The sequence below is a fragment of the Sebastes fasciatus genome, chromosome 9 (genome assembly GCF_043250625.1).
Source record: "Sebastes fasciatus isolate fSebFas1 chromosome 9, fSebFas1.pri, whole genome shotgun sequence".
Classification (NCBI taxonomy): domain Eukaryota; kingdom Metazoa; phylum Chordata; class Actinopteri; order Perciformes; family Sebastidae; genus Sebastes; species Sebastes fasciatus.
In genome coordinates this window covers 26,090,495-26,113,532 of record NC_133803.1, presented here as the reverse complement: position 1 = coordinate 26,113,532, position 23,038 = coordinate 26,090,495, and the positions used below count along the sequence as shown (strand labels likewise).

General features: G+C 40.1%; 1 protein-coding gene across 2 annotated transcripts in view; it reads right to left on the bottom strand.

Moving 5' to 3' along the window:
- Nucleotides 1-5,921: 5,921 nt before the first annotated feature.
- The window catches only part of sertad2b (SERTA domain containing 2b), a 43,209-nt gene continuing 26,092 nt past the window's right edge, over nt 5,922-23,038 (bottom strand). For both annotated transcript variants that reach the window (XM_074646942.1, XM_074646944.1), the window contains exon 2: nt 5,922-11,358. In XM_074646942.1, the coding sequence (XP_074503043.1) occupies nt 10,089-11,354 (1,266 nt within the window). In that variant the 5' untranslated portion in view covers nt 11,355-11,358 and the 3' untranslated portion in view covers nt 5,922-10,088. The remainder of the gene's footprint in view (nt 11,359-23,038) is intronic.

Genomic DNA, 23,038 nt, shown 5'->3' with positions numbered 1-23,038 from the left:
ATTAACATTTCTTTTTTTGTTTTTAAAACAAATATTGAAACCAGAAAAATAAAATAAAATAACATAAGAAATTAGTAAAGGCCGGTGCTTTATACCAAGCAAATGATGCAAGAGCAGGGGAGATTGCCAGTGTCTCTGGCAATATAGCACACTTTCCATATACTGGATAAATGTGATGATTAAACAGCAGAAGAATTCACAAATATTGTGCTTTTCTGTTTCTTTTCCTGGCATTTCTCTCAATCTTTCTGCCTCTTTCTTTATATACAAATTATCTAAAAAGAATTTATATATAAATAAAATATATAACATAAATATGCAACACTATCTCAGTTACCAAAAATGCATAAAAATGACAAGATTTGTCCCTGTTTAACCCAAGAATATCTTGCAGCAAATAAATAATAAATAAATAAATCTTTAAAAAAAATTATATATATATATTTTTTAAAGATTTCTTTTTATTTCTTTTATTTTATTTTATTTATTAGCGAAAGGATTATTTTACAATTCAATTCCAACGTGTATCAAAAAAATGTTTTGTTTTAAAAACAAACATTGAAAACAGAAAAATTAAATGAAATAACATAAGAAATGAATAATTATAGAAGAAATGTGGTAATGATATATTATTGATAAAGAACCTATCCTTGTATCAAATATACTTTAACTATATAATAATAATAATAAGAAGAAAAATAATAAGAAAAATAATGGGTAAATGAAGGTTTAAAAATATAAGATACATCCAAAGTATTGATTGAAATAATAAAGAAAAAATAATAGAAAAAAACAAACATAAAAACACTTAAAACAAAAATACATATTGAATAAAATTTATATAAATAATAAACAGACATATCTTTGCAGCTATATTTTCAACATAAAAGACAAATTTTCTAGGATATATCTTTTGAAAGATTTTGCTTTTATTTGTTCATAAGTGCACTAAGGTTTTCCACTTAAAACAACTAAAACATTCATCATTTGGTTAAAACATTCACAAACCAGAAATCAGACCTATCTATGCAACTGCAGTGATGCCAGTATGTGGTCTTTATAGCAGCCAGAGCTGATATTGAAATCAGACTGCAAGGAAGAAAAACTTGATAAGGATTTTAAGCTACTATCTGCAAACTTATGTGCACACAGAACATATTGTGGGTCAATTAAACATCTTATTCATGTAGTTTATTTCATAGAGTGTTTTGTATTTTAACAACAGTCAGTGTGAGATGAGGTTTGATCCTATCAGGTGTACATAGTGAGTGATGGATGGAGAGCAGAGGACTGTCAGCACCATGGCCAGCGCTCTTGTCCTCCTAGAGGATACTGTCGATCACTACTTTCACCTTTTCTTTCTTCATGTAAAGGAAGCAGCACTGAATCATTTAATGAACTAATGACTATTCTAGAAAGCAGAAAGCTCAAAAAGAAACTCTTCTTTTCTCAGGACTGACTGATATGTTGCTTATGATGGAGTTTAGGTTTGTCCACATTTACTCATGTGAATCATTGTTGCACCTCTGCAGTTTAACCACGAGATGTCGCTATAATACAGCTGGTGTATTTACACACAGCAGACAGAGGTTAACTGTAGAAATATAGGTAACAATACATAAACTTGTGGCTCTGCTGGAAAGGTTTTTAATGCTCCTATTTCTTGCATCTATCTTTTTATTCGTGATTTAATCATTTTGTGAATCACATTGTATGGCCTCTTTTTGTATGAAATGTGCTGTATAAATAAAAGTATAATTTTTAATACTATTATTTTATTAGGCTACTATTATTATTATTATTATTATTATTATTATTAATATTAATATTATTATTATTCACACATGAATTTAGAAAATCATTCATTTATAAAATGATCTCAAATGTGAATTATGTGTACTGAGTGTGTTTTTTTTACTATAAAATAAGAAAACTATAAAACTGTTATGTCCCATGCATGAACTGATTTCTAAGAATGTATGATTAAACTAAATACATAGAAATGTATTATAAAATAAAATAAAATAAAATAAAAACACCAGTACCTTTGTACGGAGTCCCAATAGTCATAAAAGGCAGTAACAGATTAACAGATGAGTCTGGAGGTTAAAGGGGAACTCCACTGATTCTACACATCAACAACTTAAACTTTATAACATTCATCCCCTTCATACCCTCTGAGCTACAGCCGTCCCACAAAGCCTGTTTACAGGTGTTGGGGAGTGCACCTGCATAATATATGAAACCAGTTGTATAAAGACTTCAGTGTCTCCAGAGGGAGCTGTGTGAAGTGAGGTCTGGTAAATGTCCTCAAGTGACCAAGCCCAAACTGTTAGTGGTCACGTTGCATTGTGGGTAATGTAGGCTCAGGTTTTGATGATTTTGATCCTTTTTTGTTCTGTTCAGTGGAGTACTCTTCTAAGGGGAAATTATATATATATGTCTTTTGTCATTTTTTGGGGCTCCATATCTTTCACCCACTTTCTATTATAATGCAATTATACAGGAATACAAGACATTGTGGGTTTTGTAAAATAATGAAATAAACATTTTTGGGGGGGAAATGGCAGTCAGTAAAATCAGCTGAGCATTTTATAAAAGAATAATCAAAGGACTGCCATGGAAAGAATGTATATTAACCAAAAAGTGAAAGTAAATTGCAGCAAAGCAACACTTCCGCCTTTTTGGACTTAAAGCGACTACGGGACGCCATTAAAACGTCCGCCTACAAAGTGCCGTACAAAAGTAAAACAAAATGATATTTACTTCTTTTGTCATATTCTATTGAAATGGCCCGTGTTGAACAATAAAATATTATGAACATAAGTGTTTTCAGTCCAAAATGGCGGCAGCAGCTGTTGTCAAAAAAACACCAGAGTTTCGTTTCTTTTGCGCCGTGTTTTAAGTATCCACCTGCTATAAAAGCCATGTTAAAGGTGCATTGTGCAGGATTTGGCGACATCTTGCAGTGACGTTGCAGAATGCAACCAATTGAAACTTCTCCTGTCTGCCAAGCGTGTAGGAGAACTACGGTGGTCGACGCAAAAACATGAAAGTCTCTATCTAGAGCTACTGTAGAAACATGGGGTGAAACACGGCAGACTCCGTGAAGAGGACCCTCATTCTAAGGTAACGAAAACACAACAAATCTTATATTAAGGTGATAAAACACTAAAGAAAACATATTATCATTAATATTATATTCCATTTCTGCCAATAGATCCCCCTAATTATTACACACAGTTCCTTTAATACAATAAAACGAGAAGCAGTATGTAGACGACAGACAGAGAGAGAAGCAGTCCTCTGTGGCTGACTGTCGTCTGCGTTGTCCTCAGTGACCTCCGCTCTCTGCTGTTGCTAAGTTGAGCTAAACTTTCCCTCCCTCCACCAATAGAGACAGATTGTCCCCTTCCCCTCACAGCTGTGTGGCCTGAATGCTGGAAATAACCACCGGCCTGCGGATCAGGAGTCATGGCTGTTTAACAGTGGCCAATGTTGGCGCCGCGCCGCTGTAAACTATAAAAACAGAGAAAAGACACAAACAGAGAAAGACACAGGCGGAGCTTTGTAATGGAGCTATTAGACGCACAGTATCCAGAAGAAAAGAAGAAACAGTCAGTGTGCATCAAGCTGGTACCAACACTTCATTAAAAAACAAATGTGATCATTGTGATCCACGGCTGTTATGAGTGCAAAATACTGGTCTTCTTCTGACTGTTACGTCGCAAAACAACCTAATATACTGCAAAAATGCCCTTTCGAAGGAGTCACTTATCTTTCTTAAAACATTCAACAAGAATTGAATCAGATTTAATGTGATTCACATGCAAAAAATCTGTTTGTTCTGAGAATTTTCTCTTAATTGTGTCATTTTTTAGCTGCAGGGGAATCAAACAGCAAATTAAGGCCATACATCTTATGTATGTATGTTTGGTGGTGACATGAGTGCAGCCTGTTTTTGAGACCTTCATGAAGGGAAATACATTTACAGAAAGTATAATTTAACAGTTGACTGGATAAATACAATTTGAAAACTCAAATAACTATAAAATGTCTTTCCTTTTGCTCTCCAGTTCAACTTTCTAAGGGGGTTTGGGGTGCATTGGAGAACTTGGGGTCATGACCTCAGTACAGTAAAATCCAGACTACAGCCCTGCATGGAGAGTTTGTTTTTCACATTTCTATGTAGCTGCTAAAAAAGTGGGGTCCTGGGACCCCCAGGGGTCCTTGAGGGGTTTCCAGGGGGTCCCCAGCAAAAAGGGGAATAAGTTATTTTCAGTATTATTCCATCCATAAGTAACACAATGACAGACTGTATGACTATCATGGTTTCATACACTTTATGTAATAAAACATCTAAAAAAAACCTTATCAAATGGGGCTCCGTGGTCTAATTTGTGTCAGTTTGGGAACCACTGAGCTAAAGGTCCCAGTCCAGTACGTCATCTACAGGTTGTCTATACTCCGACAGCTGCAAGTCTTGGTTTTGTTATTAGCTGAACATGTGCAGCACATAGCCACTGTTTGCTTTATCTGTTTAGGTCTACATGTGTTGAGTATACTGCATGGTTTCGGTTGGATTTATTTTCAGAGGTAGAGTTGTCGAGATGTAAGTTGAGAAAGTCATCACTGAGCCATGGCAACCTCCTGGCTGGTTAGAAAATATAACTCAATAAGAAAGTTCATTCAGTAAGTTCAGGGAAACTTGAAAAAGTTTTCTGTTGCCTAGGTACGACAATATGTGGGCACTTAGTACTAAAAAAACATCTGAAGAACAAAGTCAATGAAAGTCGAGATTATCCTACGACACAACACCTCGCTGAAGATGATTTATAAAATCCTTATCAGGAATAGAAATAATAAAAAAAACTGAAAAAATGTATGCCTTATAGTCTACCCAGATCTGGATGAATAAATAGATTATAACACTTTCAAAAAAAACAACAACAACAAAACACTATTCTTAATTGTGCCCATTGATAGGGTTGCATCATATAGTAAAAATTCATATTTTGATATCATTGTGATAAAATTCTCAACACGGTTCACTTGCTTGATGGCCGTCCTGACCATCCGTTATCATGTGAACAAAATTCCATACGCAAGTTTATTTCAAACTGCTGTTTCCACTTCATTATCCACTATTTTCCCACACATGTACTGTGACATAGTACAAAGTCAGTAGTTGTATTCTCCCTCTTCTTGTTATCAGTCAACTTGGACCCTATTTTCCCATGTTTTTGTGTCTAAGTGACTAATGGGGACAACACTTTTTGAAATTGGTCCAATATTGAGGGATAACATTATAAACAGCAGTCACTAAACAGGTTGTAATGGAAACATCTGGGGCAACCTGGTACCGTCAGTTTACGTCCACTTCTTGTTTTTGCCACTGACCGGCTCAGATTGTTATTATAAGTGTCTTGACAGCATTATGCAAAGAACCCTACAGAGAAATTAAACATTTTTCTTTACCTTTCGCTTGATCTGGTCTGTTTGTTATTGTGTGTGTGTCGCTCTGAGAAGTCTCGTTGTGAAATGTTGCGTCACAACCACATTGTCGAAGTCATCTACACTTTCTGTACTCCGACACAACAAACTCTCACAACACCGGTGTACAGTTGCACTCCTCTCTCCAACTCTCATTCACGTTTCCACCGTTGCAACAAGTCACATGACACAATAACAAACAGGAAGCGAAAGGTAAGAAAAACGTTAAAAAGTTAAAAACACCCCAAAATCAAGAAGGCCCTGCGACACCCCGTGGAGCTTTGGCAACCCCTACTGGGGGTCGGGACCCCCCTGTTGGAAACCAGTGATGTAAACCGCCAGAAGGTCAATGTGTTCATGTGCATGTATATGAAAGAACAAGATTGTGCACAATATCAGAGAGTAAGGAAAGACAAAACAGGCATCTGCTCTTTTTACAGTTTATTGTGTATTTATATATATATATTTATATATATATATAAAACTACAAAAGTAAGACTGTTTCAAATTCATGGACAGCAGTCTGTCATTTATCTCATTATTTATATATATATGTATATATATATACATATATATATAATCTACAGTCCACATTTGGATCCCAATAGAGTGATCTCAGCTGATAGTTTCTCTGTGTGTTTGTGTTGTATTGCATAGAAAAAGGCACAGCTCTGAGGTCTGTGTAAAATACAGCCTTCGTAGAGGAAATCAGCCTCGACTGCGGTCAGTCTTTCCCGGCGATTTCGAAACCGCCGCATGCTCGAACAGCGCTAAAACAGATTCGGTAACAAACACTGATCGAAAAAAGTCTCAGGAGCTCGAATGTTGTTCATACTATGTACATTACTTTTGGCATTGAAGCGTCTATGACAGGCTTTGGAGTCTTGACATCTGAAGGTTGGAGACGGCTTTTTTGAGTATTGCTGCATGAACTGTTCGCCTTCAACTGGAAAAAATGATAAACAAAAAAAAAAAGTACAAAAGATGTAAAAAGTTGTGGCCGCCACCCCACAAAAATAACAAAGCAACAAACAAACATAAACAAGATAATATAAACTACCTATGTATATAAAAAAATGGCTTCCACCCATATTTCCTCACTCAGATACATTCCTATCTGAAATACATTCCTACCACACATTCTGTACACACATTTACAATCCAAATGTTCACTTCACATCAAAAATAAATATATTTACACAGAAAAAGAAAAACAATATGAATAAATAACTTCATTGACAAAAAAAACAAAAAAAAAACAAGCACTCCAAAATCCAAACATAGTGAAAGAAACAAGACACAGTCGTCTACAAACAGTATTAGTTGGTGCTGCCGTCTGCTCGGCTCACGCCCGGCTGTGAATTCAGTTCATTTTCATACTAGCTGAGGTCAAAATGCATGCTGGGAAACTAATGATCTTCCATTGGAACAAGTTTTAACACCAATCCGACCTCGCTGCTGTTGGCTGACACGGTAAGATGAGTCAGACTGGATACCAGATAACACTTTAACAACTACTGCGTCCCACCAGCTGGGACCGCCGCTAGAAATACCATTAACATACCATTTTACACCCGAGCACGGCCGCGTAGGCAGATGCACACGTGTTTAGGGGTTCTTGTGTTATTTGTTAGTTGAAGGAAAAATCCACCCTGTTGCATTCTGGGCCGCTGAAGTGTCTCTCTGTGGTGTACTTTTCTTATATATTGCTAAATAGCTACACGAAAGATGATGTGTTTTTTTTATAGGATTCAGTGCACAGCAGTTACAACAGTGTTTGGGGTCAACATTAAAGCTGCACTCAATCAATATCTTTTATATTATTACAATCAAATGATTATGTATAATGTGTAAGGTGTCGTTTGTAGTGATAAACTTGCAGATAATTAGCACCAAACTGCAGTTCCCCTTAGTTCAATGAAGTGTTTTCTTCTTTTTAGAGCTGCAACAATTAATCGATTTGTTATAAAATATTAAATTAATCGCCAACTATTTAGATAATCGATTAATCAGTTTGAGTAATTTTTTAAGAAAATAATTCTGATTCCAGCTTCTTAAATGTGAATATTTTCTGGTTTCTTTACTCCTCTATGACAGTAAACTGAATATCTTTGAGTTGTGGACAAAACAAGACATTTGAGGACGTCATCTTGGGCTTTGGGAAACACTTTTTCAACTAATCCCGAAAACTAAAACCCGGAAATGAGTTAGCATTTTAGCACTTCCGGTTCCCTCATCTGGAAGTCAATGGTTTTTTTTAATGAGTTTTTAGTTAGATGTCTGAAATAAAATCTGTGGTTAACACAAGCTAAAGAGATTTTAACGTTTTGTTTTACGATGTAAAAGACGTCAGTAAATATCCCTCTCGTGAATTTTGAAGCTTTTACGTTTTGTAAAAAGGCGGTTGCTAACAAGTGGCTAAATGAGACTACTAAACATCATCACACCGAACACTAGTCCGCCTTTGGCTTAGTGGTGGCGACGTTGAAGTCATGCGACCGCGTTGTAGTTCAATTATAGCCGAACGTTAGCATTTTACTTCTGGCGATTGCTTTCACGCTTCAAAAATCATAAAAGAGGTGTTCCTTTGTGAAGATTACCTTGCTGAATAAAACGTGTATGATCATAAACGTTTGTTTGCCACAGAGCTTATTTTCTGCTATAATATAAAATCCAATGAAAAAATCTCATTGGCTTTTTGTCGAGGGAACCGGGGCGATGCTAACTTCCTGGTTTGCCTACAGAAATACGTCATCCCTGCAGCACTTTATGGTTTTATCCCTTCTTAACGTGGAACACCACAGTTAAAAGCCAAATCTGTGAATTGGGGACGGTTATAAACAAACATAACATCAGGTTAATTATGTTAAAAATGTAATGGGGCATTTGTGTAAACAGGACTATTTCTAACTTCATCAGGTATAAAAGGCTCAACATTTGACTGATAAATTGAATAGTTCGCAACTTTTAAAAACTGTGCGTGTGGTCTGCTGGGAAAAAACCCTTAGAAATCCTCATGTGACCCTCATCTTAGATGCTGCCCTTAGCCATCACATTTTGCCTTTTTGTCATGCATAGAGGCCTGAGCAGGGGGGGGTAGTGTTTTGAAACAACAGTCATTTGCATCATTGCAGCTTCAGCTTAACATTGTGGTTTCGGGTTTCCTATTTCAGTGGAAATCAACATTCAAATAACCCACGGGCCAGATTTAGCCCCGATGCTATCGTATGTGTTGCGCAATGCACAGAAGTGAGACGAACCCTGAGATTTGGCGTATAGGGTTCCTAAACACAAGTTAATACTGTACGCTGTGCTGTAATTTCTCTGTCACTCATGTTGCTATTTCTGTAAGAGCCAAACCAAAAATAAGGCATTTCTACTAAAATATAAAATTTTCTTTGTGTGATATTTTGCAATCTGTAATAGTTTGTTTGTTTTGAGGCCTTTTTAAAGCCAAATTTAAATGTGTCTCTGCTGAGGTTGGACTTTTCACAACATCTACATCCAACAGGGAGGCAAGAGTTGGTGGTGGCGCAGCTTCCAATGTAAACACATCAAGCTTTCCAGTCGGTGTAGCTCATTTGAATGCTGCTGTAACTGAAACATGATAGTTTGAGCTCATGCAAAGTAGCATCCAGCACAGTTATATGTGCCGGCCAGTAAGGAAGGGGTAATAAAATAAGTCCTGAACTGAATTCATAGACATGATGTGCACAAGAACAGACATTTTCCTTCTACCAACAAACAACCAGGCGATGTGTTTTAGAGCGATTCCCAAAAGCGTGATTAATAAAGCCAAGCTAATGTAGCACACCGGTAAAACGTATTCCTCGTAAAAACCTTTTTATGCTCGCTTTACAAATAAAACATCTGTAATAAGATTAAATAATTATTATTTGATCATGAGATATTACCTTACTTAATAATAGTTTTATAACACAATACAATAAATAAAAAAAACAACAACATTGAGGGGTGACCTTGCTCGGCTGTTAAAGTGAAAAGAACTAGAAAAAATACTGTAAAAACAGGAATTGAAGAAGTGGTCATTTTGAAAGGCACTCGTCTGCTAAAAGCCATGAATTCAGTGTGTGTGTGTGTGTGTGTGTGTGTGTGTGTGTGTGTGTGTGTGTGTTGGCTTGTATTACTATACCTGTAATGTCCTCACAAGGATAGAATGATTGCACAAATCCTCCAGAATGAGGACAATTTGTCGGTCCTCATTTGTTTTTCTATTTACAGTTTTAGGGTTAAGGCTTAGGTTCAGGTTAAAGATTAAAACTAGGATTAAATTAGGATTATTAGGGAATGAATGGAGTCGATGGAGGTCCTCACAAGTATAGAAATACAAACTACAAAATGTGTGTCTTTGTTTCCCGGTTACTTCATTTCCATATTTGGAAAGGCGAGCACAGTGCATGCACAGTGTTGTGTAGTAGTAGTTGTCATAGTAGTACTAACTGACATCACTATCGATGTTTACAATTACCGACTTTTGAAGAGTTTTTTAAAAAAAAAACTTAAAAAACAGGAAAAAAACCCCCAAATGTTCATTCCAGTCTGTTATTAAAATGTCTGTTTCTGGCGTCCGCGAGTCACGAGCCCACCAACACCTCCATGATGTGGTCCAGTTCTGTCAGATCAATTTTGAAAGGCTGATTGGCTGAAACCTGGGGGGCGGGGCCGCTATACGGCGACGCCAGCGATTTGAGGAGGTCGTCCGCCGTCACAACCGGCGACAGTTTGGTGAGGCCACCGCCTGCCGTCACGCCCACCGCCCCCGCTGTCGTACAGGGGTCAAAGTCATACATGGACGTGTCGATGTCGGCGAACAGGACGTCGTCCAGCGCCAAGTCTGAGAGAAACCCCGAGGGCGAGGAAGAGGAAGAAGAGGAGGAAATGTCTACTAGGCCAACAGGGGGCAAAGTGTCCATCGGCCGGAGCTCGCCACAGCGGGCGTCCGCTAGCAAGACGCCAGCTGCCTCTGGTTTAGCACCCATGGTCCTGCTGTCTCTGAGTGGACCCGTGGGTGCTGGGGGGAGGGGTGCTAAGTGGGAGGGCTGGGCGAGTGGCGTGGGAGCTGGGGAGGTAGTCACGGTCGTAGTATTAGCTGCTGCTGTCCTTGTTATGGCTGTGGGAGGACCCAACTCCATGTCACTCAGAGCGGAGGGGAAACCGTCGTTGGACGAGGCCGGCACAGCGACCCTGACGGGCGCCTGGCTCAGAAGCGCCGAAGGGAGCGGAGGAGGCGGCGCCGGGGGAGGCGACATAGGAGGAGTGAGCGGGGATGGAGTACAAAAGGCTGAATCTCCACCGTCGTCCTCCAGTAAAGAGGCGGGAGTGAGGCAGGCGTCCAGAGGGGCGGGGCAGATCTCCACGCGGGTGGGGCACGCCTGGGATGCCTGGCAGTTGGGAGGCACCATTGGGTGGGGCGAAGGCGGCGGGACGATCGCCGGCATCAACAGCGCAGACGGCTGGGACACCTGTGCCGCCGCTGACAAAACACCAAAGGAGGGCGGCGCGTCACGGAAACCCTCATCCATGGGGTCGTCGGGCGGCGGCGAGGGCGGCAGGAGCAGCGGCCGCAGGGAGCCTTCCTGCTTGAGTTCGTCCTGGATGCGTCGCAGCATGTTGTTGATGAGGACGCGACGCTCCAGGCTGGGCTCGCCCATCGGCCGCTGGCTGTACAGCTTCATCAGGGAGATGTTGAAGATGGTCTGCCGCTGCAGGTTGTACGACACCTTGGACAGGCCCTCCGGACAGAAGCCTAGTCCCCCTCCCGCCACCGGCGCCTCCAGCGTTTTGCCTTCCAGCCCCTCTTCATCCTCGTCCAGCTTCCGCTTCGCACCTTTACCGAACATATATCTGGAAAACCAGAGAGACAGGGGAGAGGAGGTTATTTGTCGCTCAACTTAGAAGTCAGTAACATAAAAAGCATCTCATCTGGGGGTTTATATTTAGTATCACAAGGAAACAACATTTGTTCTGATTGGTCAAAAGTCTTGTAATTTGGTGCAGCTGGTGGCTGGCTGTTAGTTTAGGGAGCGCTTGATTTGTGATGCGTTGATGTGTTTTCTATGAGCGGAGCATTCTAATTGCAGGTGATCGTGTTCATTTAATTGTAGGAGGCCAAAATTGTGATCGCGATTTATATTAAATTAATGTGCAGCTCTAGACCATTGTGGTTTTTGTATGTTGATTCAAATCCAACAGCCCTACTAGATCTCATCATTAGATTATCACACATCTCACCTAACTGAAACACTGATATATTCTCCAGTGAAGTTTGCCGACTGAAACCCAGCAGCTTAACCGTGGTGATTCAAAAAGCTGCTTAAACGCAACAAGCTTACTGCAACAGGGGATTTAAAAAAAAAAAAAACATACATTGAAACCAAGAGCAGCTGCAGAGGGAGCCTCACCGCTGCACGCTGTAGCCCAGCACACACATACTAGTTATGTAATAGCAGCGTTCCCTGCTGTACCACAGGATCATAGGCCAGATTTTAAGCCCAACCCCCCCTCCAACCTCTCTCCCTCGCTCCCTCCCTCCGCCTGCCATATCAGAATAGCACATTGAGTTACTTAAACCACATTCAGACAGCACGCGTGTTCGACCCGCGTTGGACCGTTTCACACGAGACAGCTGCTTCCCGCTGTTGGCAGAGACTCCAGTCTACAGCGCAACACTTCACTGATAAAACACTGAATTATATCCAGTAATTAACCAGATAAAAGTTGCATTTCCATCTCTCTTAATCACACACGTTTTCTATTTATCCCTCTCTCTTTCTCTCTTTTGTCGGAGGGTTTGTTAAATGACATTTAAACATCTGTATCATTGAATTAATTTCCATTCATGCAATCAACGCCAGCGTCCGACCCGCGTCCAACCCAGGACAGGAAGAGGATTGTGAGGGAGGGTCAGCTGATTGTAGTTGACCCATACAGATCAACCCAAGACCTGCATCACCGTGTCGGTATGAATGGGGTATTAGTGAGCGGGTGGGGCAGGGTGGTGGCGAGAAACATAAGAGAGAAAGAGAGCTACGTTCCCTACAACATACTGTACATTCCTGTTCATATTTTACAGATCTCTGCATCTAATCAAACTATCTGATGGTGTCATTATTGGTGCTGCAGAGAAAGCAACGAAGGGAGCAGAAAGAAAGAGAGACAAATGAAAAAAGAAAAGAAAGAAAACAGGAATCGCTGCAGTGTGTTTGACTCAAATCCAGGCTGACAGGCTCATGCAGCCAGTTGCTGTCTACACACACACACACACACATGCACACACACTGCGCATGCGTCTCCACACACACACATACACACTTACAACCACACACACAGGAAGTGTGAGCTGCAGGCCCAGTCACCACGACTGGTTGGTTGCCATGACAAACAGAGTCAGCTGGGAATTCACCCAGAGAGATGACAAAGAATGGGATGGGGGAGAGGAGGAGGAGGAGGAGGAGGAGGAGAGAGGAGGGGGTGTGCTGGGGGGCAGGAAGGAAGAGGATGAAGACGAGGAGGAGGAGGAGGAAGTAGAGGAGTAGGTGAGATATTGGTCTGGAAAAGGTGGGAAGGGAATGAGCAACTTTCTCTCTTCTTATCTATTAAAACTACTGCTGAGGTGCCTTTGAGCTCTTCATTACTGCAGACTTTAATTGGCTCATAAATGATGCAGATGCGGCTGCACATATTCACATTTTACTGATATTAGCAGATGTTAAAAAACCTTTGATTATTTGATTTCTTTGCCTTTTGACACAACAAAATACTGCAAGTTAGCTATAATGGCGATGTCACTGATAGGGTTTTCCCATTGGCACTTTTGGCCACGCCAAGTCAAACCATGCCGCGTTGATTTGTACAGGACTCGTAAAGTTGCTGCTGATGAAAACCTAACATTTCCTGATTTTACTGCTTCACAATAAAAATGTTTAAATAACAGGGGGACTTTTATTGTGAAGAATCTATAGGAAATGAAATGCTTATCTCCATATTAGCGGTGCTTTGTTAGCGGCTATTCTTTATAAAAAAAAAAGTCTACTAATACTGCAGAGAGGAGGCTCATATTTTAAATCCAAAGTATGTAACACAAGTAACACTAGTATGGAAACACTTTGGGTTTCACACCTCACTCTGTGGTTAACTATGTTATCGTATTGCAGTAACGTGCGGTCAAGTCAGCCGTCACTCTCATCTCCGCGGTCAAATCGGCCGACGCCACAACTGTAGAGCACCCATATACTGACATTTATGTTAAATGCATTCAAACGACCCGGATGGAGCTGACCACGGATGTATAAAGCTGACGGGAGAGCTAGCGACGGACTTGGCGAAGTTAGAGGAAGTATACACGTGTTTTTTCAAAATAAGGTGTTAAAGCTTCAGCAGTCAGTATATTTTTGGCATCATTGGGGAAAAATTCCATAATAACCTTTCAGCATATTGTAATTCAAGTGTTCTGAGAGATAACTAGACTGCTGCACCTCCTCATGGCTCTGTTTTCAGGCTTTAGAAAATCATTTCATTGAGAGAGCGTTCCTATTGGCTGTGCTCCGGTCATGTGACCAGAACATGGCATTCCTTCACCAGATTTCACAATGGCGGTGGCGTCACAAACTTTCTCATTTTACAGCTAAACCGTGCACTACGAGATGATTCTGAAAACATTTGAGGAGAGAAATAGGCATTAACGTAACATACTATTGATTCATATTTGATCAGCGCTGCCTAGTTTGACCATTTGGTCGGAGTTCGCGAGTGATTGACAGCCGGCTCTCATAGACGGCAGCTGGACAGCAGACCTCAGATCAGCTCTTACTGCTTGTTTTCCTCCGGTCTGTGAAATCTTACAGATGCCGTTAGGAACACCGGGGGACACAGAGACACATGATTTTTTTCATATAGCAACCGTTTTATAAAATAACTTTTTTTAATCATATTTGCTGTAATCTCGCCTAATCAGCTTTAACAAAGGGAACTTTATATACAAAATTCATATATGGAAATATTCTCATTTTACAGCTTAACAATACACTACAAGATGTTTCTGAAAACATTTGAGGAGAGAAATAGGCATTACAGTAACAGAATATTGATTTATATTATATTGTTTATATTACATATTTGATCAGCGCTGCCTTGACCGTTTGATCAGAGTTTGTGAGTGACTGACAGCTGCTCAGAGACAGCAGGCTCCAGCTCGGCTCTGACTGCTTGTTTTCCTCTGTGAAATCTTGCAGATGTCATTAGGAGCACCGGAGGACACGGAGGAACATGATTCTTTTCAGATTACCTGTCTCATGTACTACTGTCAGGATATAGTGATCGTTTTATGAAACTTTTTTTAATCATATTTGCACCATTTCTACCCACTGCTGCTTTCATAAACATCCCAACATTTAGATGTTTGTGACTTTAAACCATCCACTCCTTGAGTTTCTGCAGTCGCTGCAGCTGCTTGTGGAGCTTCTAGGGAAAATGGCGAATCAGAAAGAGAGACACAGAAACAGAGAGAGTCAAAGAGAAAAGCAACAGAGTTAGTTTCAAAGCAGTTTGCGGGTGTGTGATTGAGAGCTGAAGCAGCTGCGCATGTCTGACTCACCGACTCATGGCGGGGTGTTTAGACACACACACACACACACACACACACACGCAGACGGTGCAGGGCTGACATACCAGAGGTGCCCCACCCCTTACATTCCTCTTCATTATCCTCCTCTTCCCTTTCCTTCTCCTCCGCCTCTTCTTCACTCACTCTTTTACCTCTTTTCCATCTATCTATCTTTCTCATCCTACCCCCTCCTTCCTCTGACTGTCAAAGTTCACAGGCCCGGAGTCGTCCTACACCCTCTATGAGCCACGTCTAGATATGAACACACCGCAAGAAGAAAAACAGATCATAAATGAGTAGATAAAGAGCAGCAGTGGAGGAGTACTGCAACTCCACAATGGAGCCACGCTCTTCATTCAAGGTCACTGTGACTTAACACGCCACACTGTCTCGTCTCAAAACTACCTTTTCCAAAAGGTTTTCCGTGAGGTAAATATAGCTCGAGGTCTCTTGAGAGCTTCTAAGCAAAGAAGCAACCAGCTATGAAATCAACCAACCTACAGTTTTTGAAGGTCAGCAGAACTATTACTGATATTTTTGGACTGAAGAGCTCACAATGTCTTTTCTTTTTCCAATAGTTATTACTTTTTAAGGAGCAGTGTGTAACATTTAGAGAATATAATATTAATAAGTATGTTTTCTTTAGTGTATAAAATAACTGATTTTAGTGAACCTCACTCCTGGAACAAACCAAACAACCAAGCCGACTTGGCAGACGGAAGAAGTTTCATTTGGCTGCAATCTACAACCTCACCGCTAGATGCTGATAAATCCTACACCTTTAAATTGGACATAAAGTTGCAAAATATTATGAGTATTTAGTATATTGAAAATGTATTAGAATAACTTCAGAGCCAGTGCAATTTCAAAAGTAGTGTGTAATCAGTCAAACTGCATCATATCAGAGGCTGATAACGCTGACTAGACATGGTTTACTTTAATAAAAGTCCAATATCTCCCTATTATTTCATCAATATATGTAATCAATAAGACATATTATGAAGTGCGTTCCATTTGTTGCGTTTTCTTCCTTTTTCTTGCCCTATAAACCACCTTCAAAAAAGTGCAACAGATACCAAACAAATCATAATCAATACATAAATGGTTGTTTCCAGCAGAGCGATCTGATCTAGGAAAAAAACTTCAGGGAAGAACATTTCTCAAAATAAACTCTTCTCTGATTTTGCAGACACTACAGCCCAAAATATCACCAAATATCCTGATACAAAACCAATAACCAACACCGACTGGGCTGAACAATTTCCATTTTACTCTGAAATAGGAGTCCCACGCAGCTTATGAGAGAATTGATGATGATTAACTATAATTGATAAGGACACAATGCAATCAAATATCAAAATCTGAAACTTCATCTCAAGGGACCTTGGAAGTAAAGTAATATAAAGCAAAGAAAAATAGACTATTAAGAACAAGCAGTGAGTTTTAAAAGGATAGTTCAGGTGTTTTGAGGTGGGGTTGTATGAGGTACTTATCGATAGTCAGTGTATTACTGCTTTACCTCACCGTCAGACAGCACTTTCCGATGGGGAACTGAAGCCGTTGCATCCATCTATGCTCTCGCCAAAGCCACCAGACTCCATTGAAACAAAACTGTAATTTGACCTCGCAGAACACAGGGGTTGCTCACCAATGTCACACAATAACACAAACAAACTAATCAATCGAGGCAGCGGTAACCAGCAACTCCCGTGTTCTGCACTGTAAAATTACTGTTTTTTTCAATGGAGTCTGGTTGAGCATAGATAACGGCTTCAGTTCCCCATCGGAAAGGGCTTTCTGTAAGGATGCACCGATTGTGAAATTGTGGGCCGATACCAATACTGATGTTTAAAATAACAATTTGGCAGATACCAATGTTTTTGATGTTGCTGTTTATTTTGTTTTTGTTGTTATTTATTCCCCTTTTGTACTGGGGAAATAAAGACATCTTCATTATAAGAAAAATAACAGAGCTGTATTAAAGTCATTCAGCATTTCATTACACTGTCTTTCAATGAGCACAAAATCAAGGTAAACCTGCAAAAATATTCTAAATATAGCGTACACTTAAACTGATATTGATTTTTTTTAGGTGGGCCTTTCTTTTAGGTGGCTAAAATATGTTTTGCTGCCAGCCCCGTCTACAGCAGTACATTGCTTTGGTTCGGTGCGGTAACTCCTGTGCGCTTCTCCAAACTGGGGGCGTCCCGACCGTCATCTATTGTAGGTGATACACTGACACTGACACTTCAAAACACCCAAACAATCCCTATACTATATATGAATGAATGAAAAGTATAAATCTAATCACAAACTGATGGAAAACAGGAGTGTTTTATACATTTAAAGGTGAGGTCAGGTGTGTGTTAGCGTGCCAACTGTGCCTAGAAACACGCATCAGACATGTGGGCCGAGCATATTACTCCGGGAGCTGGCTGCTGTGGTGAGTATGTGTTGTGCAGTAGTGCGGTGCTAGTGGATGGACTCTGCAGTGATATTATGATCCTGTAACCGGATACGCTGGTTTCCATGCCTGAGCTGCACATCCACCCCTCCCCCTCACCTCCACATCGGGGCTATTTCAGGTTCTCTGGATGCACAAAGTGTGGACACACACACATGCGCGACACACACCACGCTGCTGCTGCAGGTGGATGAACGTACTGCGATGTGCTGCATGCTCAGTATGACATGTATTAATCTCAGCATGTGCGTGAAGGCATACAGTACAGTTTGCAGTCATGACTGTGCTTCCACTGTTCCTCCTCGCTGTAATGCATCCAGCTTTGCACATGAGGACGACACTGTCCAACTCACTCCTCTGTGTGTGTGTGTGTGTGTGTGTGTGTGTGTGTGTGTGTGTGTCTCTCAAACACACACACATTGTAGCACTAGTAAACACATTCCAGACGAAACCCAGAGGAAGAGATAGTGCGTTGTAGTGCTCGCCTGACCAGATCCACTACGCTCAATAGCAGCTACGCTTCCACACACAACTTAAGATACAGTTACACCATGACGATAGCTACTACTACTACTACTACTGTTTATACCACTACTACAGCTCTGTCTAGTGTCTACTAATATATTCATTCTGCTTCTGAGCACTTGTATAAATACATTCAAAGTGCCACAATTGGACTTGGTCATTGACGCCTTGCCAGCAATTTTTTCCACTAAAACTTTCAACTCGCTCTTTTGCGTAGGCCTGCAATAAAACAGTACGTTTGACTTTTTCTCAACCAGACACATGTGGTTTAAAAGGCGAAATGCTGACAGGAGGTTTGGTGATGATGACTAAAGGTCAATTAAATATTGAAGGTCATTTCATTTGCTTTTGGCTGCAACTGAACAACATAACTAATCTTCAAAACACTTTTATTTTGACATTGCTGCAAACTCTTCAAAAGTGTTTCTGTGAAGCAACAACAACAACACGGGAGGACAGATGGTAGAGAAGAGCAGGAACCAAAATAAATAAGACAATCGTGCGGCTGGAAACAATGTCCTGTGCGTGTGTTTTCCCTCGTAGTGATCATAAATGCTCAGATGACAAAGGTCAGCTGGGTATCACACGGGGAATTCACTACGATCTCTTACATAATGACAGACCTGGTTACAAAACACTACAGCTCCGACTGCACAACATGCAGCATCCCATTAATAAAGAGACACTCGGTGTGAGCGCCCGGCACGGCGAGCTCAGGGTGGACTGAACCGTTATAAAGAAGATGAGAGAGAGAGTTGATGTCTGCAATCTGCATCTGGAGGATTTAGATCAATTTAGTTTGCAGATGTTGCTTTTATTTATTTTTGAATTAATGAATGCATCACAATTCATTTTTGAGAGCAATCCTTTTTTTTCTTTAAAAGTCTGAATGAATAACTTTCTGTATTTGATTTACGGTATTCAAAGTGTAAGTTAAGGTGTCTGAAGTTAAGAGATTAATCACACACAGCAGGTCATGTAAACCCTTTTCTTTCCAGACTCATATTAAACCTAAACTCAGCTGTCAGTTCATTTGGGTACATATAGCTTTTTGGGAGTTGTAGTTTCTAACATTCAAGTCTTCACTCATTGACAGAATTGGGCTGGACAAAAAATTAGAAACACCTCTCAGTGTTAGTGATGTCACGAGAACCGATACTTCAGTACCAAGTCGACTAGAGACTAACGGCGTAAGATCGTCCCGAGGATGATAGAAAATATGTTTGGGACGCTGTGAACTCATTATTGATACCCTATTTTTCCCCTGATAATGCTACAGCGTAGTGTCGTCCCGATACTTGAAAAATGACGATTTTCGATACCATTTTCAACACCACAGGGAAAATTTGACACAACATTGTGGTCATAACATTTTAAATATTTATTAAAATATAAATAGCGGTAGGAGGGAAGAGAGAGCAGAAAGCGCAGCAGGTACCCGTGTATTGATACTGTGGAAAATGAGTATTAAAACCGTTTCAAATTTTCAGTATTGATATGTTTTGATACTTCTGTATTTTTGACAACACTACTACATTTCGAACAACAAATCTATGTCGAAATCGGCAGATTGAGAGCTAGTTAACATTAGCTGTTAGCTCCGTGCAGGACTGTGCTGCTAACCGGCTGCTAACTGCAAACGTTAACTAGCTCTCGTCCTGCTGATTTCAACATTTACATTATGATGCGTTCAGGCTCTATTCAGTAAAAAAAAGTATTGGGCGAAGGTTCAAATGTAATCTTGTAAAATGTCGTTTTGGGTAAGAAACATGAATAAATCAAGTTGTTTGAAGGAGATGTTTTCAAAGTAATATAAAATAGATAATAGAGTGGGAATTATGACCTAACAAAAACCAGTATGCAACTGGTAATAAAGGATGTTGAAGTACATGGGATTTATTGTTTTAATTTTTTTTTTTAACGTGGTATTGAATTGGTATCGAGAATCATGGAATTTCCCCGGTATTGGTATCGACTACTAAATTTCTGGTATCATGACATCCCTACTCAGTGTAAAGCAATACTGACCATAAGTTATAAAATCATTAAGGTAGGATTTATAACAGGGCTGTTATTTAGCAAGGCGTACGTAATAAACTGGCAACTGAGTTTATATTATGTTTAACCAAGAGCCAAACTTCTGCATCGAACACAATGAGTCAATCATACCGGAGAGACCCGCCAAAAAGTTAACACCATGAATCACTTTTACAGAATGGCGTCACAATGACACATACATGCACAATAAATGTGTGCGTGTGCAAATTTCTGTTCATTAGTGTATTCGCACACAAACTCCCTCCCTCACACACACACACACACACTTAAGTCTATAAATAAGAGGCAGAAGAAGAGAGCAGATTTAGGTCAGCAGACGCGTCTACATGCCGCTGAGCGCTCCACTCTTTCCACCAAGCCTCCTCTTCTGGAGGGGGAAACACAGCCTGACACTTCCAGTGACGAAGCATCAGAAGCTGCAGAAACCTACAGTATGTCTGGTCACTGCAGGGTGTATGTATAGTATCCACCTTATTACTGCAGTATCTGCCTTATTACTGCAGCATGCATCGCTGTATCACAGCAGTATTACCACCGTGCCCACCTTTTTAGAGCGGCACCAGCTCCAGTGCTGCAAGTGTCATCATTTTTACTGCAGGCAGCACGCTTACTACTTAAGCATAATCCTCGTGAATGCAGTACAAGCCTTATTACTGCACTTGAAGCTTTACTGCTGCTTCCTATTACTAGTTATAGGTGTTCAGCTACTGAAGGTAGATGCAATATAGAGAACATGCATCCCTCAGAGGGTAGCCGAAGGAACAGAACTGGCAATATATGTTACTGTAAATTAAAGCCTTAGATATTGACAATAAAAGCCTGCAGCTGTCACCTCATGACGCCCAATACATGTTCATATCAAGGCCTTCTAGAAATGTACGTGAAGATAAGATATGTGTTAAAGATGATTTTGTTATAGTGCCTCCAAATTTCTTCCCAGCTAAATACTGATGTTGAGTGACTTTGAAATAACAGCAGCAAGTTGTGAGGAAATTTAGCGGGATTTAGAGGGACTACTGGGTGCTAAAAACAAAATCAGGGAGCGCATCTTAAAACTAAAGGCCCAATATTTTCCCCATTTTTAAGTTTTAATAGTACAGTGTAGAGTTGCCTGATCAGAATTTAGCCATTGTCACGGTTTCATACTGGAAATTAGGGGTGTAAATCACAAGTTCCATCACGATACAATATTATATCGATTCTTTGGACAACAATACGATATTTGCTGATATCACAAAGTCTGCCACGATAGGATTTTTATCTAATTCAATTCAGGGGCCAGCGATCAATATGAGACGATATCATATATGTGTGCAGTATATATACTGTATATATTACACAGCCTTGTTGAATATTCAATTCTGATTGGTCAATCAGGGCGTTCTGCAGTCTGTTATTTCTTTATAGCAGACCGTTGCTATGTATAACAGACCGTTGCTATGGATGCAGTTCTGATGTCGGACTCTGGCGGACCATTTTTGTGTAAAATTATTGATTTCTTAAGTAAGTAGCAGTGGAATAATAATAATGTACAGCTAGCGGAATGAAGATTCTGCCGTGAGCCAAACTTATATATATATAAAAATAAATACTCAATCAGTTACATTCACATTAAAGCTTCCCAGCTACACTATAAGATGATTCTGAAAACATTTGAGGAGAGAAATAGGCATTAACGTAACATAATATTGATTCATATTTGATCGGCGCTGCCTAGTTTGACCGTTTGGTCGGAGTTGGCGAGTGATTGACAGTCGGCTCTCATAGACGGCAGCTGGACTGCAGACCTCAGATCAGCTCTTACTGCTTGTTTTCATCCGGTCTGTGAAATCTTGCAGATGCCATTAGGAGCACCGGAAGACATAGAGGCACATGATTTTTTTCAGGTTACCTGTTTCATGTACTACTGTCACGATATAGCGACCGTTTATAAAAATAACTTTTTAAAATCATATTTGCTCCAATCTCACCTACTTCACCTTTAAGTGTTTTTGTTTTTTTTATCATTTATGAATTTCAAAATAAAGGCGCATCTTAAAGATAACGATATGTATTGATATTTTTACTTTGCATCGATATATTGGATCTTTGAATCGATCCAGAACAATGTGTCGTTACACCAATACAGGAAATATTCCTGTAAATGCAACAATGAAATTTAAAATCAATGTGCTCCTTTAAATGTACTCCACCTGGAGTCTGGGGACTTCCTGAGGGGTACCACACTCAGCACACACACGCGAGGCTTTCCCCTCCCCACTGTGGTTATCTGCTCATCTCTACAGTACAGGCAGTTGTGTAACTCTGCCTCACATCTGGCCCCTTAGACAGGGTTCAGCTCTGATCTCTGAGGTCTGATATATTATTGTGGGTGCTCGTCCACACAAAGTAAGAACCTCTGAGGTGATGTATGTGCAGCTCACACAGCACAGGAGTGAGTGTATACTGTCATTTATAAGAGCAGACTGCTGTTGTTGTGGTGCACGTTATGAAACAACCTCAGACAGTCAAATCACTTCCACTTCCGCTGCAAAGACACATTTCACTACTTCAAAGCAGCTTTACAGGTGCATTCACACAAGTTGTCAATAAAGACTATTCAATACTGCATGTGTGCTTTAAGTGTAAAAGTCCATCTTTTCTATATGCTGTTATTGACAACACAGCAAATATGTAGACTTAAGCCGTTATATTTGACCTCAAATACATGCTCAATTAATGTCGTTGACATGTAAGAGAGTACAATTACTATTACTAATTATTTTAAATCTCTTTTAAAAACCCATTTTTATAAAAAGGCTTTTTTTAACTCCGTAAGGCAACAGCTTGGTGCACCTTCTCCCACACCTTATATTGTCCTCTTTTGGCATATGTGT